The sequence below is a fragment of the Sycon ciliatum genome, chromosome 4, assembly GCF_964019385.1.
Source record: "Sycon ciliatum chromosome 4, ocSycCili1.1, whole genome shotgun sequence".
Taxonomy (NCBI): Eukaryota; Metazoa; Porifera; class Calcarea; order Leucosolenida; family Sycettidae; genus Sycon; species Sycon ciliatum.
Window position 1 is genome coordinate 39,694,917 of NC_088646.1, and position 27,734 is coordinate 39,722,650.

The following is a 27,734-nucleotide window of genomic DNA, read 5'->3' on the forward strand; positions in this document are numbered from 1 at the left end:
ATTATGTCGACAGGCTGTAAGAAATTTGACAGAACACCTACTCTTAGACAACGACACACTACATTTCACCAATTCCCAGGGGAGAGTGCGATCTGGACCAACAGGATAAACTTTTCTAAGCACTCGCAGACTCCATTGCAGCCATTCACACATTATAGGGTACCTCACTTCAAACTCTCCAACTACGGTCTCTTCGCTGCATATGTTCACTTCACTTCCAAAAAAAACAAATAATATTAGATATAAATTGAATGCACCAAATTTTCGGGCATGGCCCATCTTCAGGGTGAAAAAGAAAACCATTCAACTAAAGCCAACAAAAACTGAAACGAGTATATATGCTGTGTGGTGCGGTAGTGCTGGAAATCTTTGTATGTGTGAAGGGTAGCAGCAATGGTGAAGTGTGTTGGTAAAAAGGGAAGGAGCGAAAGAGACCAGTGGAGAGCTGTGTCTGTAAGTGTGAATATGTGTTAGTGCGATGTGAAGGGAAAGCACGAGAAGTGTGGTTACCAGCAGCAATGGTGAAGTGTGTTGGTAGAAAGTGAAGGAGCCAAGTGGAGAGCTGTGTCTGTAAGTGTGAATATGTGTTAGTGACATGGAGAATAGAATGCAAAGCATCAATGTAGTTGGGTCCATGGGTGTGAAGACAAAGATGACAACAACTATTTGCTAAGCACTATATAACCATATAACCATACAATCATATAACCATATAACCATATAACCATATAACCATACAACCATATAACCAGCTAGCACACATAAACATCAAATATCAAATATTATCATAATATATTCGCAACATCACAGTCTACCACAATTTACAACACCAGCATCTAACACAATAATTTCACACTGTGTCCAGCAGTCTCCAGCCACGATCCCTGTTAACACTTGGGCGTTTATCACGAATGAACATTGCTTCACGTATACGACGATTCACAAGGGACGACTGCTTGGCGAGAATTGATGCGTTGGTGATGGGTGTAGATGTGATTGCTTGTTGTGGGTGGTGTTCTGCATAGTGTTCTCCCCATGGCGTCTCCAGCGCTTGCGCTTTGGCCTTTAGTTGAATGGTTTTCTTTTTCACCCTGAAGATGGGCCATGCCCGAAAATTTGGTGCATTCAATTTATATCTAATATTATTTGTTTTTTTTGGAAGTGAAGTGAACATATGCAGCGAAGAGACCGTAGTTGGAGAGTTTGAAGTGAGGTACCCTATAACCTCAAGAACATGAGAACAACGGAAGATATAAAAAGCGAGAACAGCAGGACAGTGCGTAGATTAATTATTCATGCTCGGATATGGTACGATGCACATAGAGAGTGTGCTCAGGTTACACACTCAGACATAAATGGTGATAACATGTGAATGCATAAGGCCGGGGCATAGAAAGGTCAAACACTGACCTGGATTGTACATCCGTAACAGTGGTCAGTTACGGCTAGGCTATAGCATACAATGCATGTAACAGCCATGAATGAGTCTCGGTCGGCCTACCAAGCATGACCCGCACTAATGCACTGGGCTACAACTATCAAAAACAAAAGAAAGACCGGAATATTCTAGAACAAATCTAACATACCTCCCTCACGAACGAAGAGCGATGACCAGCATATGAGTGAGTCTAAGAAAAGAAAGTGCAAATAACGTAGCAATGAAGTGAACTAACAGACTGCAAGTAGTGTTCACTCAGTACCTTCGACTTCAAGGGGCACAAGCCGATGGACAGCTCGCTTGTAGAATCTCTCAGCCACCTTGACCTTCACCACTCGAACAATACCATCCTTGCCGGGATAGACCTCTGTCACACGCCCGAGCAGCCAGTGTGACCTTGCTGTGTGCTCGTCCATCACAAGCACAACGTCTCCTTCCTGAACGTTACGCTGCTTCTGTAACCACTTCACTTTTAAAAGAAATCGGCCCAAAGCTGAACGTTTAAAAACGTTCAGCTTTGGGCCGATTTCTTTTAGCCAGCGCTTCCACACATCGTCGATGATGCGCTGTACGACCTCCCATCGCTCGAATCGTCTCGCTCGAATCGTCTCGCTCCCATCGCTTCCTTGGGTGAACTTGCGTCTCTGTAGTTATGTTGGCTTCAGCGGCCATTGTAGAATTGGCATGTCCAACTAGGAAATGCTGTGGTGTCAATGGCTGAAGGTCCTCAACATCTGACGGCATGGTGCAGAGAGGACGACTATTGATGAGGTCTTCTGCATTAACCAGTGTCGTGTGTAATTCCTTGTCTGTCAAATCAGCTCTGTGCAGCACACCTTGTATCACTCTTTTCATGGATTTGACCATCACCTCAAACACACCGTCGAAATGAGGCGCCCTTGGTGGGTTGAATGCCCACGAGATGCCGCGTGACGTCATCTCCGCGGCAAGCCTGGAGTTGTCGAGTGACTTCACAGCTGCTCTCAGTTCTTGATCTGCCGCGACGAAGTTGGTACCGTTGTCGGACACCATCTTTTGTGGCACTCCGCGGCGCTTAGTAAACCGGCTCAGAGCTAGCAGGAAACCGGCAGTATCTAGAGAGTAGACGAGCTCAAAGTGACATGCTCTGGTCAGGAGACAGGTGAAGACACATACATACCACTTGGCCTGAGATCGACCACGACCCTGGCGTGTGTGGAATGGTCCAGCATAGTCCACTCCGACCTTCGCAAATGGCCGTTGTGGTCCAGACGTTCTGAAGTCAGGAAGCGGTGCCATTGCTGGTGTTGCCGTCTTGACGTAGCGCTTCCGACAGAGAATGCACTTGCTCCTGTGCTCTTTGACTGCTGCCTTGCCTTTGACTACCCAGTATTCACCAGCGAGCAGTGATAGGAGGTGGTTCGTACCGACGGCATGATTGGCGTTCGCGTCGGCTGCTGCGATGATTAGCTTTGTTGTTCTGTGACTTCTCGGTAAAATCACTGGTGTCCGAATGCCAGGTGGTAGATGGTGTGCAGTGCGAAGTCTCCCATTGACCTTGAGAACACCAACGCCACTAGTGGCGTCTAGTACTGGTTGAAGCTTTTGTAGCGGTGAGGATGCTGAGAGGCCCTTGCCTCCTGTGACATCTGCAAACGTTCTGCCATAAACCTCTCGCTGAGCCAAGCTGATCCATACACACTTAGCACTCCATAGCTCGGACACTGTCAACTCTGGCACGGAGACGTTTCTTCCAGTTGGTAGAGTTATGGACTTGGTCGCAATCTCAGGACTGGCGGCTTGTGTGCTGCGTCGCCTAGCATTGTTGACGAATCGTCGGCACCATGCGGTTATCCGTACCAGGTGATCCCAGGAGGAGAAGTGGTCTGGATGAAGACGGCTTGTGGGCAGCTCTTGCGTAGTGGCCACCATCGTGATCTCTCGTTTCAATTGACCTGGAAGCTCTGCTGGTGGCATGATGTGCTTACTGGGCCATGTGGAGGTGAGCTTGGACAAGAAGGCTGGACCTGTCCACCATGTTGCATCATCGGCCAGCTGCGTCGCACCAACACCTCGACTTGGCATATCAGCAGGGTTGACTGTGGTGCTGACGTGACACCATTGACTTGCATTACTGAACTCTTGGATCTCCGAGATGTGGTTTCCGACTTCGATCTTGAATTTCCTGCTGGGCGATCTTACCCAGTACAACATATTCATCGAGTCAGTGTAGAAGTACTGCCGTGATACAGGAACATCAAGTGCCTCACCCACTGAGCAGCTCAACCGAGTGCCTAGCACTGCACCTTGCAATTCCAGCATGGGGTGGTCTTGCGCTTGATAGGTGTTGGTCTTGCCTTGGCGAGCGCTAATGTCACCTTTGCAGTCCCGTCATCACGCTCTTGTCGGGCGTACGTCACGGCGGCGTAAGCTGATGCAGACGCGTCTGTGAAAGTGTGGAGTGTCAGAGGCTGATCTGAACTGATCTCGGTGAAGCATCGGCTTGCCTTCACATCTCTCAGACTTGGGAACTCTGAGAACCATTGCTTTCACTCTGATGCTTGATCACTGTCCAGAGGATCATCCCAGTCTGTTCCACGGATGCAGGTGGCTTGGAAGAGAACGCGACTGCGGATGGTGAATGGACACAGCTGTCCTCTGGGATCAAACAGTCGGCACATTTGACTGAGCACTCCTCGCCGTGTGAATTGGACGTTGCTCGGTTCTGGATAGATGAATGTGAACTGGTCATCATCTGGCTCCCAGGCGACTCCAAGAGCCTTGTGAGGAAGAGGTGGCAGTTCACTGCTGGCTATGGTCATCATCTTGTTGCTGGCTCGATCTTCCGGTGGGATGGAATCCAACACCGCTTCCGTATTGCTCATCCACTTCCGCAAGTGAAAACCACCACGCTGTGTAACTTGTTGAAGATCACTCCGAGTGACGATTGCAGATTGTACTGACGGTAGCGACATCAGCAAGGCGTCCACGTAGAAGTTGTCATCAATGGCCTTTGCTACCTCGGTGCCAGCCTCGCCGCTGAATTTCTCTGCCGTTGCTTTCAGTGCTCTTCCTGCGAGGTGAGGTGATGCACGCATGCCGAATACAACCCGGCAGAACTCAAAGAACACCACTGGGTCCTGTGGTGTCTCACTCCACATGAACCGATGGTACTTGCGATCCGTCTCGCGCAGCTCGACTTGTAAGAACATCTCAGAGATGTCTGCGGCGAGTGCGATCGGCTGATGACAGAAGCGGAGTAAAACTTTCACCAAGTCACTCTGCAACTTCGGACCGGTGTGCATGAGATCGTTGATGCACTCTCCGTGCACCTTGGCTGAGCCATCAAACATCGAACTTTTGTTGTGGCCTTGTCTTCTCTGATTACTGGGAAATGAGGCAGAATCCACTGGTCGACACCAGCAGCCTGAACTGCGGACGTTGATACTGTGTGAATGTAGCCCTTCTTCAGGTAGTTCTGAAGCACTTCTGAGTAGCGCAGCTGTACAGTAGGATTTTTCTGGAACATACGGTGTAGCGAGCAGAGTCGCTTCCTGGCGTACTGTTCCGATCTCTGCTGAATCTTTGGCTTGCTACCGCCGCCTCGCCATGGGATGCCGACAACGAACCGTGTGCCGTTGTGGTGGAGACTTTGCACGGTCATTGCGTCAGCCTCACGCTCATCTGGAGTCAGGTAGGATGATGTGCTCTTGACCTGCATGCCAACGCTCTCGAGGTCCCAGAACTTGTTGACGGTGCTTATCAGTGTACTGTCACTCACAGCCAGTAGTGATTGCTCCGCCATCTCTGATGCGCTGTCAGTCGGACCTTCGCCGAACAGTACCCAGCCCAACGGTGTCTTCCTGGCAATTGGACCTCCCTCACTGCAGAATCGCTCGGCAAGTGAAATGTGCAGTTGCGAGGCAATGATGCCAATCGCCAGTGCAGGCAAGGAGGCTCAGAGTCCAAGATTGACGACGAGTTTGCTGGAGCGTCATGACCAGTTTCTACGTAGGCTGGAGCTCAGCGATCTGGATACTGGAGCTGGTAAGCCCAGACAAGGAGCTGTCACGCTTAGCCGTGCTGGCTTTGACGCAGATCCTCGTCCGGAGGAAGAAGGCGACCTAGATCAGCAAGGCCCGGAGAATGGCGCTCAGAGTTTGCCTGACCTCAGCAAGGCCGGTCAGTTGAGTCACAGTGCATGTAGATCTACAAACTGCGACGGCAGATTTACTAGGTTCAGTGCCTGTGCCTGTGGACCGTGTGGTCCGTGTGGACGGCTCTGGAGCTGCAGTAGGTGCGCGGGGCACAGGAAGTGTTCCTGACGACCACAGCTCGATCGCTTCTGTGTCCTGGGACCATCACCAAGGTGTGAACAGTACAGGTCCTGTACTGGCTGTAGCTAAGCAGCCTGTGCAAGCTCAGCCAAGTGGGCCCCAGCCTTCCAGTCACCAGAGCCAGAGGCAGATTACCATTCATCCAGCCACTCACGTGAGCCGCAGCAGCCTCAACCCAGACCCAGGGCCAAGTGCATTGAGCTACGATCCAGTGAGCTCAATCAGACCAGGACTGGCAGGAGTAGGATATGGCTTACCTGCCATGACCCAGCCAGTGACAGCATCAGTGAGTACACGCCTAGGGCCTGGTGTTGGCAGATCATACAGTGTGGCCACTACTAGTACTAGTGTTACATGTGGTGTCACACCCAGTAATTGGAAACCAGTGACTGTGCAGTCCAGTTTTGCACCCATCAGTTCTGTGCAGGGACACAGTCACAGGGCACAGAAGTCAGCAGCTACAGTGCCAGCACCCGCTGCAGCAGTATTGTCTGGTCCAGAGCAGCTGTAGATTTATAACAGCATGCTGTCCAGACAGCATTTGAGACCACTAGAGCTGCCGAGATTCAGTGGCAAGACAAACGATTACAGCCGGTGGAAGCAGCGCTTTAAGCAACTCATCGACGACGATGCATTCTTGTCAGAGGGGCACAAGTTTGCACGTCTGCGAGAAGCGCTGACAGGTGGTGGCACCTATGAGTTGGTTGCCGAAATTGTGGATGGTCCTGGTGCCTACAATGCCGCACTGCATGAGCTAGATGCATGGTATGGCGGGCCAACACGGGACATCGACCGGTATGAGAAAGAATTGATGTCAGCGCCGCGACTCGTCAATGAGCGAGACCTCGACGGGTTGAAGAGTTTTGCCGTAAAGCTGAGGAATGCACTCATCAATCTCAGCGCCAGCGGCATCACACCAGGGCGAGAGTTGTACCTAAATGTCACGCAAAAGGTACCCAAGTCAGTGTTGACACGCTTTATGGAAAAGCACGACGACTCGCAGTGCGACATTGGTGCCTTCTCAGAGTACCTGCTCAAGAGAGTCCAGCGTCTGCGCCAGGTCGAAGAACGAATGAGTGGCGCCGAGCTGGCTGAACAGCGACCAAGTAGTGGTGGAGCCAAGTTTGGCAAGCAGCCCGACCGTACGTTTGTAGCAACTACTAGTGGCCAGAGCCCAGACAGCAGCAATGATTGCATATACTGCAACAAAGACCATGCACTCAGCGATTGCCGTGAATTCAAGCAGTTGACAATCTCTCAGAGATGGGACTTCATCAAACCAAAGCCCGTCTGCATCTGCTGTTTGGCCCAGGCCACAAGGCAAAGTCATGCAAGCAGTCCAAGTGCAGCATCTGTAGTAGGCCACATCATCGCCTGCTACACTACACGAAGTTGAACCAACGGACAACCGGAGCCAATAGTCAACACAGCAAGGACCGCTCAGCTACTTGCCAGGATACAAGCACAGAGGCATCAGCAGCCGACAAGACAGCACACACCCAGACTGCATGTGGCACTACCATCGAGCCCAAGTCTGTCGCGTTTATGACTGTTGCCACCACCGCAAAGGGTCCGACAGGGTCAAGGAAAGCTAACGTCTTCCTGGATTCAGGATCTTCTTGCAGCTTTATAACCACAGAACTTGTCAGCCAGCTCGGGCTACAGACAACAAAAGCCAACATCCCGCTGGATACCGCTGTTCTGGGGGGCGAGAAGCTCCGTCTGGAGCATTATACATCAGCTGAACTATGCCACGCTGATGGTCAGTCATCAACGACCGTCAGAGTGTGGATGCTTCCGCACATCATGCGTCCCATCCCAGCCTTCGACTGGACAGAGGAACTGAAACGCTGGCCGCATCTCAGTGACGTCGTACCTGCAAGCAACGAGTCCAGAGTGGATCTGTTGATTGGTCTCAATGCGCCACAACTGCACATTTCAGGAGTGTGCTGTGTCCCTGTTTGGTTAAACCCAGATCCTGAGTCTGATCACAACATTGTACTTTACATGTCCGTTTGAACCTTACTTACCGTACGCGCGCAAATACACCCCCCCCCCCCCCCCCTTCGAATAGAGCCCGTCCCTCAGAGGCATTCGAAGTAATTCAGCCCCGTCTCGAATAAAAGCCCGGGGCTCTAATCGAGCGCCCACAGTCCGTACTTTGTTGTGCAGTACATGAACCATGTGCGGTATGCACGATCAACACAGTGTGCTTTGCGGATCACTAGATCCGTATTGGAGGTACGGGATCGCTCTGGCCCTCTGGGGTCAACGTAGAGACATGCAAAAATGGGAACACACTGCACCAGAAACGATCATCTTGAAAGGTGTGAAAAATTGATGTTTCTATTGAAAAAATAAAGCCCCCTCTCGAATAGAGCCCCCTCTCAAATACAGCCCCCCCCCCCCCCCCCTCTGGGTGTCTTCTGGAAAAATAGAGCCCCGGGGCTTCTATTTGCGCCTATACGGTATCCTGAACCCGACTGTCCGGTTGCTGCTGTTGCTGCTGCTGCTGCCATTATCGTCATTGTCACCGTCGTCGTTGATGAATGTGCCCACTACACAGATCACGCGCCGCTAACGACGCTCTTCTTCATCATTTCCTCGCCGACCTGGCCATTGGCAAGCACTTTGCCGCACTACGCCGCTACCTGCTACTGGAGTGTGGAGAGTTTGGGCAGGCGCTTGGCGAGCGCCTCTTCAATCAGGTAGGGTGCAGCAGTCAGTGGCATGTTGACATGGTGAATAGTGAGTGCATTGTGCAGGCCAGCCTGGTCATACATGTACTACTGTACTTTATCTTCTACAGACACATGATGTGTCACTTGCACGTACACTCTCTTCGCATTGACAGTACGTGTAACAGCGTTTGACAATGGACCCATTGCGCAATGACGTAATTTGTACCATAAACACCCTTCACAGCCACCTGGGGGGGGGGGGGGTCGTCTGGGGTGTTGAACAGTGCACTCCTGATCCCAGCATACTCACAAGCATTACTCATGCATTCCATATTTGGCTGTGAAGGGTGTTTTTACGTCATTGCGCAATGGGTCAATTCAAAGAGAGTGGAGTATGGATGAGTTCCTTGTATATGTACTAGTATTGGGAAATAGGGTGGAGGTTGCATGGAGCGTTGCTGGTGTAATGGTTAGCATAGTTGCCTTCCAAGCAGTTGATCCGGGTTCGATTCCCGGGCGACGCAGTTCTTTTTTCTTACCCTTTTGGGCATCTCTCCCGAATCGTGGGCCGGTCATGGTGCATACAACTACTGCGGCTCTTCTTTCTTTCTGCCAAAAAACCTTGATTTGAATGTGTTATTCATCCTTGAATGATCCATCCTTGATCCATCATGCTGCGCAGTTGAGCTCTGGACAATCAGTCCACACCATACGGTCGCCTATGGCGCTCTCCGACCTGCTGAGCCACGCACTCCGACAAGCGCAGCAGCAGGATAGCCCGGACGCCAAGCGACTCAGCTTCTCCATCCGACACACGTCGGGAACGTTCAGGCCTTCATGTGAGTGCATAGGACATATATGTGGCTGTGCAAGCATTGTTGCAAGTGCATAGGACATGCCGTTAGCTGTGGCTGCGTGCACTGTAGAGCACACTGCTTTGATCAGTTCAAGCATGTTGTCTGGATTTGTGCGGGCGTTTTTGGATCCTCTTTCATCATTATTATGTTCTTGATGTTTTGGGTTGGCCTCACTTTTCTGTGATGAAATGAAGAAAAAAGGTTGTACGTGTATATAGTCTAAAAAATATAGGACATTGCCATCGATGAAAAGAGATTATATTCTTCTTCCTCCTGAAAAGAATGCGTTCTGACTTCGATCTGTCAGTTCGAAGTTAACTATGACTGTATGCAGAATATGGCCACCATCATCAAACAGCACAACATACTTCAAGTACAGAGACAGAGAGAAAGAGAGACAGACTGAGAGAATGAGGCAGAGACAAGGACAGAGACAAAGACAGAGACAGAGAGATGGAGGGATAGGAGGGCAGGGGGGGGGGGGGGGGGGGGTGGCACTTATGCATCATGGCTTTTAAGGAAAGGGCACATTGACAATGCTAGCTTTCTCTCCGTGCTCTATTCCGGTATGTGTTGTGTGTCTGCATTCAGCTGTTGGTGCTTTCAACTTCTTGCGCATCAACTACCAGGTAGCTATACAGTTTTCAGTGTTAGGCCACACTTTGTTTTTCTATGTTTCTCGTCGGCAAATTTTAACAAAAGGTACGCGGGCGGGCGGAAAAAAAACAAAAGCCAAGGAAAAAAACAAGAACAACTTCCACTGAAAACCGTGTATATTTTTTACAATGTACATGTACATGTATATACGTGATTCATACAAGACACTGCGTATACCATGTATACAGCACTACATTGTACAATCATGTACTGTACATGTATATGTAGTCCCATACATGATTGCACTACATTATCACAGCCCACGAATATCAGGCAAACTGCAACAATGAGAGCATAAAGTTTGATTACGAGATGGCGAAGAGAACATACATATCTGCTATCGCATCAACAAACGTTTCCCACTCGTCATTGATTTTTGGTTTTGTTACTTCAACGTTCTTGTGTCCGTTTATCAAACTCTTGTCTCCATGCTGCTCATCTTTTCCTTGCCATGCGTCTATTGCTTGGGTTTTCTGCCTACGACATCGTTCCACAGACGCCAGTTGCCACGGAACTCGTCCGACTTACGGTATTCCTGGGACCCACGAAGCTCAGGCAGTGAACGACTGAAAGCTTCGTCATGACAGCCTTCATCGCGGAGAACGGACGAGGAGCGCTCCTTTGCTGCTGTGGTGCAAACGTTTACGATTATTGATTGACGCATCTAGCTGCTGCAGCATGTGCAGCGTACATACATCATTACATGTACGTAGTATGAACTTTTTTTTTCTTCCGAAATTTCTGAAAACCTACGCGGGCGATGACGAGAAACATAGAAAAAACAAAGTGTGGCCTTAATTTGGATTTTATTATATTATTTCATAGTCGATAAATATGGTGGTAAAGACACACCTGGCAATATGGCGGTAAACACACGCCTGCCCACACACGCTCTCTAGGCTGCAAAGTTCTGGCACAGAGCTCTCCTTCTCACCACCACCACCATCAGCTCGCGCCTGGCGCCTGGTTTCATAGTCACGATATCTATATCAGGGCACGACTGTAGCCAGTCACGGAATGTAGTGAGATTCGAAAATGGCCACTGATGAAAGGAAGAAAGATAGAAGAGATTAGTCTTGCTTTTTGTTACTGCCTTCAGTACCATACTCCCTGTGTGTGTGTGTGGGGGGGGGGGGGGGCATGTGTGCGTGCGTGTGAGTGTGCATGTACATGAATGTATGCATAATAATGATGTGTGTGTGTGTGTGTGCGCGCGTGTGCATGTGCATGTATGCGGTCTAGATTGACTGGCCGCTGAATATCGTGATCACGGACGACAGCATGTCCAAGTACAACAAGGTGAGAGTAGGTTTGGATGCAACACGACAACACCACTATCCAGCTATCACGTCAACACCGCTATCCAGCTATCACGACAACACCACTATCCACTAGTGTCCAGCTATGACAGCATGGCCACTCTAAGCATAGCAAGTTAGCAAGGGAAGTGGAGACTTCTCATGCAACTGTACAGTCATGTACATATTAGATAAACCTTGTACAGTCAGACCTCGCTTATCCAGTCCTCTTTTATCCGGATTCCTCGCCATCCAGAAGAAAATCTTTGGTTACCGATTTTCAGCGTATGTCATGCATACATACAGTATGTGTGTTCAATTATCCTGTTCCCTCGCCTATCCGGATATTTTTTGTGGAAAACGGATGTGTGCGGTTAAGCGAGGTCTGACTGTATTGTAATATGCTGTCATACTAAAAGTCATGTACATGTATACACTATGCAGTGTGCACTTACCTGCATGCTATCTTGATAACAATGCTTAGTGCATCACAGTTATCAAGCTGATACTGTACTTGAGTATGTGTAGCTGCCATATTTCTATTTGCAGCTGCCGTATTTCTACTTTGCCCCAGTGCTGTTCAGTGCACTCGTTATCTATTGTGACATACGGTGAAACCTGCCTTCAACAACCAGCCCACAAAGGTGCACCGAAAACTGGTCGTTAGTAACAGTTGGTCATTGCATGCATGTTCACACTTGAAATGTATGTTGGAATATTGTTAGGTGCCACAGGTGACTGGTCTCTAAATGCAAGTGGTCCCTAGAGACAGATGATCTCTAAATACAGGTGGTCCTTGAAGACAGGTGGTCTCTAAATGCAGGTGGTCCTTTAGGACAGGTGGTCTCTAAACACAGGTGGTCTCTTGTTGGCTTGCAAAGGGAAGCTGTTACTGTACGTACCGTATTATCTCTAATATAAGCACGGTCCTTTATTTTTTCAATGTACCTCCGCCCCGTGCTATTAATGGAGACGTTCCTTTATTGGAGACTGTTCCATTATTATTTCAACCTCATTTCAGAGGCATGTTGCCATGCCAAATTCATGTCAGACACACACATTTCAGGGTTTTTTTCGCCGGTACAGATAATGAATTAACACAGTGTGCTTTTAATGGAGACTGGTCACTTTATTTTTTGAATGCCGCCCCAAGGTGTTCTATTATTGGAGACGTGCTATTATTGGAGACTGTGCTTATATTAGAGATAATACGGTATGCTTGTACATGTAGGTCTTCCTGTTTCTGCTCGAGATGAAACGTGCTTCCTGGCTGTTGAAGGATTGCCTGTTTTACCTCAAGAATCGCGCCGATCACGGTGAGTAGCCAGAATGGCCAATGTCTACTTAGTACTTACCCTGTTCTTGTTGATATGATGCTAGTCTTTAAAAAGGGGAAGTGTAGTCTAAAATCAAATTTTCACCAGTTGTAGTCTTCGGGGCGCTGAGTTGAATAGTCTTGGTCCGAGGAAGCTGAGACACTCCCTTCCTCCTTTATTCCCAATCGAACTCACGCACTTCCACCGAAACTGGGTGACTGTGCTCTACTAGATGGGAATTTGTATGCACAATGTCACTAAAAGCGCCATTTCGTTCTTATAAAAGCACGGATGACCGCGATTGGCTCATATGTTGTAGTCTTTTGGACGCTGAGTCGACTGGTTTTTGTCCGAGAAGGCTGCGATGCAGCGTTCAGCCCTTATTCCCAACCGAACACGGTGTGTCCTTCTTCACAGTGTGTCCTCCTTCGCAGTGTGTCCTTCTTCTCAGTATTAACTCATGGTATGCACTGTACTATTATGGGCAGTACGTGAAGTGACAATACTTTGCTTTAGTAATAATAAATAACGTAAGTAGTCGTTGATGAATTCCGGGGAAACGCTCCTCTCATAAAGTTACTGTACGTCAACAAATATTCGGCGCATATTTATTTCAGCTATTTTCGGCCTGATCATGTTTGGCCGAAATTTTGTTGCGTCCGAAATTTTGTTTTGCAAGGTTCAGTGTGACATTGCACACAGGCGGCAGCAATACAGGCCGAAAATTTGATGCGGCCGAAATGTGTTTTAGCTCTGGGAGGCCGAAATTTGAATGGGCCGAAAATTGTAGACTTACAGTAATGAATCAGTATCCGTTGGCTGTGGATGGGTTGGGTTTCTTTTGAAAAGTCAGTCAGTATCAGAAGTGTGCATTGCTGTCTGACCAGAGACTGAGAGTCCGAAAGCCTGCAGTGCATACTGAACTGAGGAGTACGAATTTCCAATGAGCAATACAAAAGTTTAACGAAAACGCTCCTCATTTGAAAACACCCCTTTCGTGAAAATTAGAGCATTTCTAAACTTGCCCGGTTTACTGTATTTACGGTGGTGTTTTGATATCCGTCTTTTTATTAGATGGTGAACACAATCGCTTTGTCTACCGATCGCAACAGTTTCGCCAGGCCCAACTGTTCAGGTATGTTTTAACCCATTCAGCGCTACTGGGCCTTGCCTATGGTACTCTGCATATAAGTGCTAAAAACAGGGCCAATAGCAAGTTCTAAAAATCCAGGGTTCTGGCAACTGGGGTCCTCAAATATTTTGGAAATGATTGCCAAGACTATCAACCACAGGGTGACAGAATCGATACGGTCCCCAAAAAGAATAGCGCATCACAACAGGGGACGCAAGTTTGCTCAAATTGCGTGAAATACGCCAAATGCGTGAAATTGCAGCTGAAACATCGCTGAAAAGAGAAGAAAAAAAGACGCATAGTGTTTCTAAGCGGGATTCGTATCAACAACCTATCGTAAGAGGCAGGATCATGATCCAACGGACTAACAGTGCTTTTGCACACCAGAGAGTGCCAGAAATCGCTATATATCCCATGACGTCTATAGACGTCATCCGCGCATGGGGGGCATTTTCAATGACGTCTATAGACGTCATCAGCGTTCAATGGGTTAAACATCTGGGCACCTGTTAATACCCTCTGGACATTGAAAGTGTTGTGCGACTGTCACTAACACATCTAAGGAGCTATTTTTAAATATGCAAGCCGGATGTGCTAGAACTCACAATTATAGTACAAGTCAGCGTATCATCAGATATCCCGCAGCGTTTTATTTATTCAGCTGTGTCTGTTGGTGCGACACAGCCAGACCCCGCTCCCTTCATCCTCCCAACTGCATTATAGTGGCCCTGACCCCCCCCCCCCCCCAGGTCTGAGATGGGGTACGTTTTGCATAGCCATGGGGAAGCGAAGGGTGCAGATTAGGACATACTCTGACCAAATGCGTATAACTCTGTCTATTACCGCACCGACACACTTAACCAGGCACGAGATGCAGCATTTCGTACAGTCGGTTGAAGGCTACCTATCCGATCAGGTGATTCAAGTCAGCTGGAAAGAGTTTCAGGTGGACTTGGCCGAGGAGGTAAGTGTTTACCATGTGCAATCCACTTAAACACTCACACTTATGCCGTTGTGCAGCAGGTACATGGTGGTGATGGTGTGGAGAGAATACGTGATCTCAGGAGCCGGCAAATCAACTTTTGCCGGCCAGAACTTTTATTTGAATGTGAGACTTAGACCAATTTGGCTGGGCTTCGCTCTCTTGATGTATGAAACTACGCATTGTAAGCAAAGATTGAGGAGTCTCCAATTCAAGTGTGCAATTGTGTGCAGACCTACCGGCAGTATTGTGCAGCACCCACACACATACAGATGAAGCTTGGCTTCAGTGACCATCATGAGACCAGCCCATCACGGTCTTAGAACAGGTGGTCTCTGAGACCAGGGCGACCATTGCATATTCTACACGTTTGGTGCCAAAGAATGGTGGTCTTGCAGACCCAGTGGTGGCTAGGTTACACCAGTGCACATGTAACGACCATGTCACTATCTGACGTGGCTACTGTATTGATTCACTGCAGGCATTTGACCTGGACAGGCTCATCCATTGCCACTCGGAGTACCTGAGAAAGCTGCTGTTCCGGTAAGGGATGCTACCGGTTACTGTAACCCAACCATCATTCTTGTCACAGTCTCTTTGGTAGTCTATCTTTAATAAGCCCACTGTTGTGACTCTGCTGCAGCAGACTCCTCTTTCGAAACGTCAGTGCTTTCCCGGATAAACTTTGAAGGCCTGGGCAGATTTCTTTCCATGTTCCAACAAAAAAACCCGAAACAAAACAGAAAAAGAAGAACAACAAAACACAGTGTGAAATCTCTACAGCTACACTCAATGATAGCGAGTGAAATCCAACGCATGTGACTCTGTTCATTAGTGAGTTTATGTGGATTCGCGCTACAACATGGTGTGGCAATGAGTTCCTCCTGTCCTGTGTTCCGGCTGTGGTGTACCTGAGGTATGGGCGTGTTTTCTCCAACCTCTGGCTTCTCCTTTCCTTGCTGGCTGCAGGTCGTTTCTGAGCCAAAAGGCCACAGCTGTGATGAAGATTGTGGCCGAGGTCCTGAGCACGGTGTTGCGCTTTCACACACAGCTTGTGACCGGTCGCTGGGAGTTCACCACCAGTGATGATGGCAGCACAACCTGGGCTACTCACTCTCACTTTGATGCGGTGCGCGCCACCCACCAGTCGTTCAAGAAGTACTCCGGCTTTCTGTTCAACGGTGAGTGCAACATTGCCTTCTACGCGTTGAAACCGTATTTAGACCAGTGAACCCAAAAGTGTTCAACTTCTTTGATTGGTTGTGGTCTCAGTCCCGTCACTCCTGTTAGGTCCTGTATCTACCACGTCAGTTTGCCAAGTAAAGCATGGTGGAAGAGTCGGCTACATAACCCACTGAAAATTGCCCAATGAATGGGAGTGAAGGTTTGCAACACGTGAACGAAACTGAATCGAGTGGTTTCTGTTGTTTTGTTTGCTTGACTGCAGTCGTGACCAAGATGGTGGAGCGGAGCTATCAGTCACACCTGGACGAGTTCCTGCTGTGCCTCAACTTCAACTCGTATTACAAGCCGGTTTTGGGAACATCTGCTCCTTCTAGTATCACTGCGTCCGATGCAGGCGGTGGCGGTGGCGGCGGCAGTGGTGCTAGTGAGTGATGTTGGGGCATGGCACCCATATCGGCCAAGTGCCCGTACACGCGTGATGATGTGCATTGTGTTGACAGTGCTATGCTTGTCGCAGCTGATCATCCGCTTCCTGGACGCTACTGATCTCCCACAAGGACAACAGACAGCACTGCTCTCCACATGTTTAAAAGGTAGTTTGGGAGTCGAGTCTCATTCCTTATTTAAAGGTCATAGTGGGGCTGTTGCAGCCGCTGGGCAGAATATTTTCGGACTCCTATCAACAAGGACACATACTTTTTTTAGCAAGAATTTATCCCCACACTTCTCACTTTTGCCTTACACATGCATGTGACATTGACTTGAAAACTGATGATGAAACAATGAAACTCATTTCACAGAACAATAAGGACATAATATTTTTTACTGCATCGCAATAATTTTTTAACATTGTGTGAATTGAGTACACCGGCAATTCTGACTGCAAAGACTACCATCATCCACTCTCTCTGTGTCTCTTTATCCTCTCTCTCTCTCTCTCTCTCTCTCTCTCTCTCTCTCTCTCTCTCTCTCTCTCTCTCTCTCTCTCTCTCTCTCTCTCTCTCTCTCTCTCTCTCTCTCTCTCTCTCTCTCTCTCTCTCTCTCTTTACCGCCATGTTGGCTTGCTGCTCTGTGTTTTAACTAATGTGGGATGTGGAAATATTATTCTTTCCTTTAGTTGTGTGTGTGTGTGTGTGTGTTCTTCATGCAAGTAGTGTTTGGATTCTGCCCGGCTGCAGCCTCAGCACCTCAACTTGCCCTGCTTTTGCCACTTTTTCATGATAGAGATTCTATACTGTTTCGGTCAGTCTACGGTATGAACATGACAGTCATTATGATCCTGAATAGAAGCTGGGTGTTTATTGTCAAGTATCGCAATTGCTGGGTGTTTATTGTCAAGTATCGCAATCCCTGGGTGCCCCACCTAGGGTGGCCTGCCGTGATGGGGGTGGTGGTGTGGATGAGCAAGTCTTCACGAGTCTCGGAATCTTCTCTTACTCTGGACACACAGTTCAAGTGGTGCAGTTGATCTAGTGGGTTGCATAATGGAGCCTTACGCGGTGATCTTTCAACTCATCTCACCACCCAAGTTCTGTTTGGAGCATACCGGTATATGTTCGCTCACTGTCCCATTGCACCCTGTCCCCTGCTGTACATGTATTATCAAGGTGGGACCGTGTCTTAGTGTACTTCACCGCATGGACGTCTACACCAGGGAGTCGTAAAATACCGGTATTTTACGGCTCCCTGGTCTACACTGTATTAAGGTTGTGTTGGAAGACCTTGCTTGTGAATGTAAGCTGACCACCATAGTAGTATGCTATACTACTAGTACTACTTTACAAGTACATGTATGGCAATGACAGCATGGTACAAGGCTAGAGAAACCACTCTATATTCAATTTACAAATCACTGCTAGTATTAGCTGAAGAAGCATTCCATCGAAACGTGGACTGAATGCTGGAAATGCTGGAATTTTTGTGGGGTATAGTGGAGATCATCTGTTGAGTTGATCCATGAAGCTTGTGCTCATGTGCCCAAAACCTGTGTCCAGGGGCACACAGAATGTACAGTAGAAAACCATTGTATAATGAACCGGCGGAATAATGTCCAGGACGGACGTATCCAAGAGGCTTGGACTGAGCAGAGGCGAGGTGAACCATTTTACCATTTATGTCTTTGCGGATTGTGATATCAATGACATGAAGGATAGCTATGCTTCATACATGCAGGCCAATGTGACTACAATCATAGTCATTGTATGAACTTCTGAGTTGATGCATGGCCGTGCCATTCACATCATTCTAACGTTATACTAATACTGTTGAGGGGTCACGCGGCTGCACTCAGACTGCCTGCTAGTCCGTGTGGAAAACCTCTTCCAGCATTGCCCACCAGTCCTCATCATCCTTGAGGTTATCCATTGGCTGCTGCATCGGTTTCATCACGTCCCACCATTTCTGAGTCTCGGGACATTTGGCCATCTTGGCCATGTCCTCTTTCAAGTCTAGACCAGTGTGCTCAAAGTAGCCAAACAGTGTGCCATCTCGCAAGAAGATGGAGTAATTGGTGATGTTGCAGTCACGGATGGTTTGCAGCACACCGGGCCACACAGCGGCGTGGTAGCGAATGTATTCCTCTTCGAACTCGGGACGAAGTTTTATGGCCATGGCGTAGCGACGATGTTTCGGAGTGGCGCCTGAACAGCAGCATCTCACAGAGCACTGCGTCGTAGATCTACCAACAGCAGCAGTCGCAGAGACTGTAGCTCGGTCATTCCCACGGAGGAATAGGTACTGGCTAGCAGATCTACTGCCAGTACTGGGCCCGGTGGCGGCCCTGCGAAGAAACAAGGAATTGCCGGTGCATCGTAGGAGCGCAGGACTGAATCGACGTAGCGATGCTCCGGCCATGGTCGAAATCTCAGAATGGCACTTGTAGAGGAGGATGCGCCTGAGTGGTTAGGGAACGCTGGAACGGCTCGGTCGCTGTTGCTGGTTTGTGAACTATTATGGCTTGCCCAGTCCTTGGCTAAGGTAAGATATACCGCAATGGGTCCGATGACCAAACATCTGACTCGGACTCGGAGGAGCTTTCACAGAATGGCCACACTCACGTAGACGCTAGACTAGAGTCCGGCGGATTTCCTGGCCGGGTCTCTCGATGTCTGACAACCCGGCAGGTGACATAGGGTCTTTCATGATTGTCTAACTAGTAAGCCCGGGCAGGTGCTGTCGGTGACTGGTCTGTGTCCCCATCTGTCCCCCTGCACCATGGCATGGCATGTGCACACTTTCCCCGACTCCTGGCTGAGTCCTGCTTCTAAAGTAAAGTAAGTAGTTCTATGCTATGATAGTATGACAGTATGGTTGTCTTTTGACATACAGTACTACATTGTATCATCATGTACATGACTGTACATGTATGTCTAATCTGGCATGCAAGTGAATGGTGACATGCACACGCACAATGACCAGGGTACTGCCACTGGGTAGGGTAGCCAGAACAAAAGTGAAGGGAGGGAGGGGGGGGGGGGGGGGGGGAGGGGGGGAGTCATTGGACTGCCATTCTGGCCACTACTTTTAAAAGTACTTTCACCGACGCCGGTAAGCTACCGTTCCATTCCATTCCATGTATTATTGACCGGCCATTGGAATCCGCCATGGGTATGGTTTTCAGAGGTAACGGTGATGATCATAGGAAGCAATAACTCGTACAATCATGCGGCATGCTAATACATGATGCGTACTCATCATGCATATAAACCAGGGTATAAACCAGGGTATAAACCAGGGTATAAACCTTATTCGATAAACGTCACAATCACGTGAACCGGGGTCCCGGGAACCAGGGAGCGGCAAGAGACCTGTACTCAGTGCACAGTGGACTCGGCGTGGGAACATAGGAGTAGAAAAATACCGGTATTTTACTACTCCCTTGTACAAACTGGGCCTTTCTTGCCACTCGTTTCACGTACGCGTGCCCCAGCTTACAACAAATCCCTGGAGGCGAGTCCAAAAATCACGTTATCGAATAAGGTCTATAAACCAGGGTCCAGGGGCTTTGGAAGGTATTTTAGGGTGGTACGGTCAGTCATCTGAAGTATAGTTTACTCGCGGGGGAGGGATGGGGGAGCGGAAAATTTTGGAAATTTAGAGTCTAGATCAGTGTATTTTATTGATTCACGGGGTACCTGGGGCAAAAAGTGGTACGGTCAATACCGTAGTGACCGTACCGTGTCCGACGCCCCTGTAAACTGAGGGTGGCGCTAGCGCTCTGAAGGGTGGCACACTCATTTTGAAGGGGGGGGGGGGTAGGCATATGCGGATAATGCCGGCAGAACAATTGGCAGAATTCGGTACTTTTTCTGGTAAGTTTCATGCATGTTTGGCATGTGGATAAAGAAATGGAGCAGAATTCGAGGAATTGCCCGCCATAAGGTTTGTATGGTTCTGCCAATTTCACTGCTTTTCGACCAGAATCTGCCACATTTTCGAGCATTATCCGCACACCCCTAGGGGGGGGTCAAAAGGTGAAGGAGGGTGCAGCGCCCCGCTATGTCGCTTTGGTGAGAACCCTGACTCAGTGACGAGTACACTTGAGTTGTGTCGAACTGGCTTTTTGTAAGCCCATATGGACCTGGCTGAGCGGGACTCTAATCCCGGGTGTCCGTTCAAGACTGCAAGAGACGGAGAGTGTGGCATGCAGCAAAGGCACAAATACAACAGTACAGGAAACCGTGACTCCGCCGACAGAGCTTCATGCTTTGCTTGCGCAGTTACGGCCGTCAGGCAATTGCTGATGATCCCACTGTGTGTGGACTACTGTATTTGATGATCACACTGTGTGTGGACTACTGTATTCAGTGCAGCTTATTACAGAGGCCGTAGGCTTAGGTTCTGCGAAAGTGCCCAGTGCCCAGTGGTCCTTCTTCCCTGGGGGGGGGGGGGGGCTTTGGTCCGGTGAAAACGCTTTGGTCTTTTTGAAGAGGCTGCAGAGTTTGAGTTTTGAGGCCCGAGTTTACAGTTTGTCTACGGAGGAGGCTTTTGTTTTCTGACTGAATTCTGAGGACTCAAAATGAGGCTAGGCTACAAAGACTTGGACTTGGAGGCCAAGATTCCGGAATAGCTCAGGCCACCTCACACTCGCGCATAGACCTCGGGTCCCGTACCGGGTGTGGCTCATGTAGATTCAGCAGCGCGCGTAGAATCCCCGCCGACCATGCATGCGGGGAACCAACCACGGTCCCTGCGGCACGCACCATGCATTTGCATAGTGACCAGGTGGCAGGTCACTAGCCATATCGGCCATGTGAGTGCCATCCAGAGCAGTCTTGTATCTACCCGGTCTCCGTTTTCGCGCGGATTTCTTTGTAGGAAGCTGGAAGAGTACAAAAATGCTGCTGTGATCGCCAGCGCTTGTGCATGTGCGCCTGTGTCTGTGATGTGTGTGATCTTGCCTCTGATGAATGATTATGCTTGATTTTGAGTGAAACAACGTCGTGAGTTGCTGAGGTCTTCAGGACGTGAGCTGCTGAGCGATTGTTTTGAGGACGAGAACCCACCGTCCACTCGCCGGAGAGGTGAGGCCAATGTTGTTCAAAAGTGATGGGTGAATGACGTATCGAATTGAGTAGGTTATTGAGGGAAGCTGTTTTCTGACAAATGCACACACACACACAAAACAATAATAATGATACTGCAAATGTTGTAAAAGTGTCCATTCTCAGACAGCATTGAATCAATACTGAAGAACACATCTTTCCTAATTTGGCACACCAGCAGACTAAGCAGCTGATTTAAATTTTCTTTGCGTAACCTGTCCGTCTCGCATTGTCTTTGGCCCGATATGTTTATCACTATGCTTACAGACTGTGCAGGTGCAAGTATATCCGCCGTGGACTCTGGGATTGCATGCTGTGATCGGTCAGCGGTGACGCCAGGAGGCCGTGCATGATGAAGCGGCACAGGGAAACATTGCTTGAACCCAGCAACGGCGTGCAATCTGAGAGAGGCGACGGGCGCGTTACACGTCAAACAGTAGCATCACCGGCAAGACCAGGTCTAAGATCAGTAGCGACGGGAAAGCCCGGCCACTCGAGCAGGACATCTTCTGGGAGGCTTTCTCCAGGACTTCCTCCATCCAGTCGAGTGTCACGGGGAGATTTATCTCCTAGGTCATTGGGAAGACACCCGCGCGAGAATTCAAAGTCACCAAATCGAAAAGGAACACCGAATAAAACGAATCCCAAGTCTCCAACATCTGTTTCTCATCCAACTTTTGAAGGCAGCCCTGCTGGAAAAAGAGCCTCTGAGATTGCGACCAGTAAACAGCCTTCTAAGGGTTCTGATAAAACCGTTGATTCAGCAGTGCAACTGACCGTGACAGCTGTCTCACCCAAGAAAGAAACAGCTGATGTAGATACTGAAGTTACAAGCAAGACGAAAGGTCTTGGTGACCCGCAGTCCGATAATAGTACTTCCGCTGTCACCAACTCGGTCAAAAGCTCACCTTCCACAGCCTCCATTAGCACAGTAATTCTAACAGCTGAAGATCGAGGTGAGCTGCATGAAGCTAGTGCACTGGCCACCAGTTCAGTGACAAGCGAAGTCAGGATGGATGTGAGCGACTCTTGCACGGACGCATTACATCTTGAAGCCATCACCAGTGCTAGCGACAGTTGCAATGACAAAGAGGTGGAGGCGTCGTTTGCTAGGAAAGACACTTCAAATGCAGTCAACTTGTCTGATGCACATGGTGAAAGAAGTGTAAGCAGTGCTCTTGAGAATAGTGATAACTCTGCTTGTACAGTTGCAAGGAAGAGGCAGACAAGCCAATCTGGTAGAGAGTTGTCGCCATCACCCACACCCAGCAGCATGAAGCCAGCATCAAGGCGTAACAGCTCTTCAAGCAAAGCAGTAGCTGCTGGTAATCCTGGTGCTGGACCTGACGCTGGTGATGGCGGAGAGGTACGTCGATCCAGTCGCTCAAACAAGACAACTTGGAAACAGCGCTACAGCGATCCTGTACAGTATCCACACGGGTAGGTGATTTACTGAACGTATGTCTGTGTCCTGCTGTTGCTACTGCTGCTGCTACTGCTGCTACTGCTGCTGCTGCTGCTGTTGCTGTTGCTGTTGCTGTGGGGTGTGTAGCGCTGTTACTTCTGTGCGTACATGTAGTTGTGATTCGGATTGGTAACTTGAAGTGGACATTGGGTGTGTGTGAGCAAATGTACCTGCCTGGTCCGAAAGCACCACCAGGATTTGGGATTTCGGTGTACTAGTAGCTCAATGTTTGTTTGGCAACATCTTGGTTGGTCAGAAATACCATCCATGGAGCGTTGTATCAGTGCAGATTTCTTTGCAGTTTGGGAGCATCACGGAAATTGCAGACAGCATTGTGTTGCACACAGTTATACACCACTACCCAAAAACGGTCTCAGCTACAAATTCTTCCAAAAATAATCAATTAATAAAATCCAAATTTTCAGGCCAGGCCCACCTTCAGGATCTAGGAATAAATACACACCCTTAGGAAGCATTGTTTTGGCTTTTTTAAGAGGCAAATCGCTAGCATGTGGCATGCACGCCTACCACTGCTACAGTCCATGCTATTCTGTACCACGGTTTATGACCTTACGTCGGCTATGTTCGACTGGTAGGATCCGGATCCTGATCCATTTCCTGGATCACATTCGGATCCCTCCAGATCCAATGGAACCATGGCTGGCAGGGTTAGTCGTCTTCATGATGACCACTAAAATGGCGATTGAAAGTTGCCTTGGGTTGTCAAGGTACCGATCAATTTTTGAAAACTGAATTTGAAGTCGAACAAGTGACTGTCCGCAGGCAGGGTTCCGATATGTGAACGTTGTAGACTCCATACTAGGACCAGATTCCACTATGTAATTTGAACATCATTGCAAACACTGTCAGGGCAGCATTTCCACGTGCACTTTGTCAAGTTGTTCTTCTTCCCCGCCGGATCTTCTTCAGTTCCTGTTTTATTGTGCAAGCATCATGGATACAGGAGATATCGAGATTCGCCGACTCAAAGCTCGTGTTGTAGTCAACTTGTAGCTGGTAGTTGTAAGAATCCTGCGAAATGAGAAGACCTCATCTGATTTGTTTGATGAGGTTTGCGTACTGTCCCCCGATCCAGGCTTCAATGAGCTCCATGGATTCCGAGCATCTTGACGCCGACCACCTTGATGTGTAGAAGGCACAAGGAAAAGCGTTTCCGTGGGTTTGGTCCCGCCAAATGTGGAGTTGTTGTGCCATAAATGGTCGAGTGGAACGAAAAAGGATCCATTGGATCCGGTCAACCCTGCTCCCCGAGGTGGGCTGGCCGGATCCCATTCCACCGGATCCCAATCTGGATTTGACGAATTGAAAGGATGTGAATCCAGTGGATCCGGTTGATCTCGATCCGGATCCTACCAATCGAATATGTCCATAGTCTCAGTCAATGCATTTCTGCTTGCTGCTTGTTGTTGTTGTTGTTGTTGTTGTTGTTGTTGTTGTTGTTGTTGTTGTTGTTGTTGTTGTTGTTGTTGTTGTTGTTGTTGATGTTGTTGTTGTTGTTGTTGTTGTGTGCTTCTTTGCTCGTCTTTCTCACCACATCTATTTCACACACGGTTATGGCGCAGTGACCGAGGGCCTAATTTTGGTAAGTGTATCTTACGTTGCTGTGTGTGTGTCTGGGGGGGGGGGGGGGGGTCTGGGTGTGTGGGGGGGGGGAGGGGGTCTGGGGGGGTGCGTGGGTGGGGGGGGGGGGGGGGTGAATATGAACACAAGAGTTCAGCCAACTGCGTTGTGCTAGCAGCTGGGCTGGGTTACTACATAAGATTCTGCATAGGTTGTGCCTTTGCAGCTTACTATACTGAACAATGCCAATAACCTGAAGAGCCTGAACAAAAGAAGCGAACTATAAGTAGTGTCAGAATGCCGCCACGAAAACAAATAATAGAGAGGTTCTGCAAAACGAAAATTCGAACAAAGTTTCGCGACAGGCCTTGCGAAAATGTGTACGAATTTTCGCGCGAACTTTGTGTTTTACACATTTTCGTAGTTTGCACGCGCCAAATGCACGTACACCATGACCCGGTCTCACGAAACTTCCCACGAAAGTTCATTTCGCGTTCCCTGCAAGTTTTGCGTCCAAAGTTGCAAAAGTTCATGCGAAGTTTCTCACTTCATTACGTGGAGCGAAAGTTTGTACGCAGTTTCGTTTTGCAGAACCTCTCTATTACATTAAAAAAATTCTCACCTAGCGTGACATAGTAGAACAAGTAGCAGCCAGTCGCAGCTGCCGCGCAAGGACAGTGCCCGGCACAGTCATGACTGGTTTCGGCATACGTCAGTGCTAACATTATCCCATTAGTAAGGCCATTACTTATCCCTCACATCATCCAACGTCTGTGTGATACTGGCCTTCATTCGTGAATCGCGTAGAGCAATGTCAATCTAAGCGCCAAGTATCATCAAGAGTGCATAAACAAGAGTATGCAACTGTGGTTATGGGTCAGTGCGCGGCGCGCTGCCTTCATTACGTAACTTGCCTTCATCACGCTCTGAAAGCGTGCATTCAAACTCTCAATTTCTCGCGCGAGCCCATCCGTTTTTGCTCGATTCGTTCCAGTACCTACACAATCTCTGAATTCTGGCGCGTGAACTCCAGTTCCGTACGAAAGTTCATTTCAAACTGGAGGGAAAGTGCGGTGTTTGATTTTCTGCAGTGCGCGGACTGCAGCTGAATGATGTAATGAAGGCAGCGCGCCGCGCATCTGGCCCATAGAAAAGAGATCACAGTTGCATACTCTTGTTTATGGACTCTTGATATCACGCATGATCTTATTCATATTGATTAGTTTTTGGTTTTTATTATCAGCTGTCTGATGATTGCAGTGGCATGAAACTTTGAGTTACGACAATTCCAAACTGGACCTATTTCTCTTTTTTCATGCTTCGCGTAGAAATACCCGTGTTGTGTAGAAGCCTGCAAAATTCTCCCAACAAAGTCACATAAGCCGCAGCTTTTATACACAACTTTACGGCACTTCCACTCGCCTGTTGCCTCTCCTACTGTCCTAGCGCCTTGGCCCGTGCCAGCTTTCTCCCCATACCTTACGCCACCAGATTTAGCGCTAAATTTTCTTATGCTTGTTGCCCAATGTGTTTATAAGCATACTGTTGGGTAGATCCGAGTATTTATTGTCTGATGATTGCCTAGCGGCTTGAAACTCAGAGTTACAACCAACCTGAACGTCCTCCGCTCAGTCTGCTATGTACTTTACGGTATGTGTATTTACTTGTTGGAGCACAAAATCATTTTTAATAGAAGTAGATGGTTACTTTTGTGCCGACTGTTGCATAAACACCTGCCTGTTTGTCTTTCTAATTTCTAGATGCAAGTGCACCAGCTCAGACAGTCGGTTCATCTAGTGGAGGGGTAAGGTTGACTGCCTTGCGCGCTGGCCAGGGAATGGTACGTGGGTGTGGTTGTGGGTGTTTGTGGGGGCATGTGTGTGGGCGGGTGGGTGCGCGCGTGCGCGTGGGTGTTCCTGTATGTTTCTATTTGTTTGTGTGTACATGCGTGTGCCGATATGTGTGTACATGCATGTGCTGATATGTGTGAACACTATGTGCATATTTGTCACTGTACTCATCAAAAGTCTGCTGTGCCTCAACTGGTTTCCCCTGTCGCATTCAGTAACAGACTACTGTTCTGTCAGTGGCTAGACTTATGATGATCTCACTCTGACTCTGCTAGGAGAGACACTGATGGTCTGATGGTGATGAAATAGTTCAGAAAAACACTGTACTTGTAAATGTGCTAAGAAGTCCAGGATCCACTGTACTGCAGTGTTTGGCCAGGGCCCAGCACTCGTGATTGTTTTCCTTGCTCTGCTCGGTGGTGGTGGTTAGCGTGGCTGTACGCTGCTGTGTTCTACGTCCTGCCCATCTCCTGTTGTGCCTATGGCGTTGTACAGTGATCTACACATCCCCGCACTGTATACTCATGATGCTATGACAGTGTACTGACCTGCACATGTTCATGCATGCACGGAAGTGGAAGAGAGAGGAGTTAGTGCTCCAGGCCACGTTACACATACCAGTACTAGAATAGGGGTGTACACTTCAAAGTACTCTAATTTCAGAAATTTTCGGTGCTCAATATTTTCGGGATGAGGGCAAGAGGCCAGGTTAGGTGAACAGAAATTTTAGGTACAGAGAATCAGTTCCCTATTGGATTATGTGTGTTAGTTTTTGTTCGGTGTATTGGAATTTTAGGTATGAAACAGATCCGCCGAAAGTACCGAAAAATTGTGAAATTACAGTTCTAACGCCCGAGTTACATCTCCATGGCCTTGTTTCATGCACTGCACTTGTGATTTGATGATACATGTTACTAGGATGTCCCCCTTTTCTACTTTTCAAAAAAGATCTGCCTTTGCAGCACACGCATGCATGCATGCACCACAGGCACATTCAACCGCAGGCAGGTGAATTTGGAGTTTTGAAATCACGAACAATGTTAGATCCAGACTTCACTGACCGAATGAGTAGTAGACCGTGTGTGTGTGTGTGTGCGCGTGTGTGTGTGTGTGCGTGTGTATACATATGTGTGTTTGTGTGTGTGCGCACTCGTGGGTCGGTGCATGCGTGCATGTATTGACGCATGTATGTTTGTGATGTAGGATGCAGATAATGACAATTACTGCTGGCAGTGCCACAAGGAAGGTCAGGTCATCTGCTGTGATGGCTGTCCACGGGTTTTCCACTTGAAGTGTGCCCAGCTACCCGCCGAACCAGAGGGTGACTGGCTCTGCCCTGTGTGCCGGGTGAGCTCTCTCTTTCACTCTCTCTCTCTCTCTCTCTCTCTCTCTCTCTCTCTCTCTCTCTCTCTCTCTCTCTCTCTCTCTCTCTC

General features: G+C 48.6%; 3 protein-coding genes and 1 non-coding gene across 7 annotated transcripts in view; 3 read left to right on the forward strand and 1 right to left on the reverse strand.

Annotated features, from left to right (window-relative positions):
* The window catches only part of LOC135816119 (gamma-tubulin complex component 6-like), a 51,806-nt gene extending 34,655 nt beyond the window's left edge, over positions 1–17,151 (forward strand). The window contains exons 23-32 of the mRNA XM_065329495.1: positions 8,321–8,462; positions 9,118–9,274; positions 9,884–9,921; positions 11,192–11,248; positions 12,479–12,563; positions 13,638–13,698; positions 14,560–14,659; positions 15,159–15,220; positions 15,647–15,858; positions 16,125–17,151. Coding sequence (XP_065185567.1) covers positions 8,321–8,462; positions 9,118–9,274; positions 9,884–9,921; positions 11,192–11,248; positions 12,479–12,563; positions 13,638–13,698; positions 14,560–14,659; positions 15,159–15,220; positions 15,647–15,858; positions 16,125–16,294 — 1,084 coding nt within the window. The 3' untranslated portion in view covers positions 16,295–17,151. The remainder of the gene's footprint in view (positions 1–8,320; positions 8,463–9,117; positions 9,275–9,883; positions 9,922–11,191; positions 11,249–12,478; positions 12,564–13,637; positions 13,699–14,559; positions 14,660–15,158; positions 15,221–15,646; positions 15,859–16,124) is intronic.
* On the forward strand, positions 8,888–8,959 carry Trnag-ucc (transfer RNA glycine (anticodon UCC)). Its single transcript has one exon. It is a non-coding gene; the product is annotated as a tRNA-Gly (tRNA).
* A 1,009-nt stretch (positions 17,152–18,160) lies between the features above and the next one.
* Positions 18,161–18,715, reverse strand: LOC135813566 (L-rhamnose mutarotase-like). The gene has a single exon (XM_065326657.1). It carries the CDS (start codon positions 18,713–18,715, stop codon positions 18,161–18,163), a length of 555 nt encoding a protein of 184 aa, XP_065182729.1.
* Positions 18,716–21,144: 2,429 nt separating this feature from the next.
* Positions 21,145–27,734, forward strand: part of LOC135816120 (MYND-type zinc finger-containing chromatin reader Zmynd8-like) — a 31,550-nt gene continuing 24,960 nt past the window's right edge. Inside the window, exons 1-5 of one of the 4 annotated variants that reach the window (XM_065329496.1) lie at positions 21,145–21,384; positions 21,673–22,845; positions 24,454–24,473; positions 26,212–26,291; positions 27,505–27,648. In XM_065329496.1, the coding sequence (XP_065185568.1) occupies positions 21,755–22,845; positions 24,454–24,473; positions 26,212–26,291; positions 27,505–27,648 (1,335 nt within the window). In that variant the 5' untranslated portion in view covers positions 21,145–21,384; positions 21,673–21,754. Of the gene's footprint in view, positions 21,385–21,672; positions 22,846–24,453; positions 24,474–25,973; positions 26,102–26,211; positions 26,292–27,504; positions 27,649–27,734 lie in introns of those variants that run through there. The other 3 variants (XM_065329497.1, XM_065329498.1, XM_065329499.1) reach the window with 3 other exon arrangements.

What these genes read in the sequence shown, in the direction of transcription:
- LOC135813566 (XM_065326657.1), bottom strand. Translation starts at nt 18,715, where the DNA reads ATGGCCGGAGCATCGCTACGTCGATTCAGTCCTGCGCTCCTACGATGC.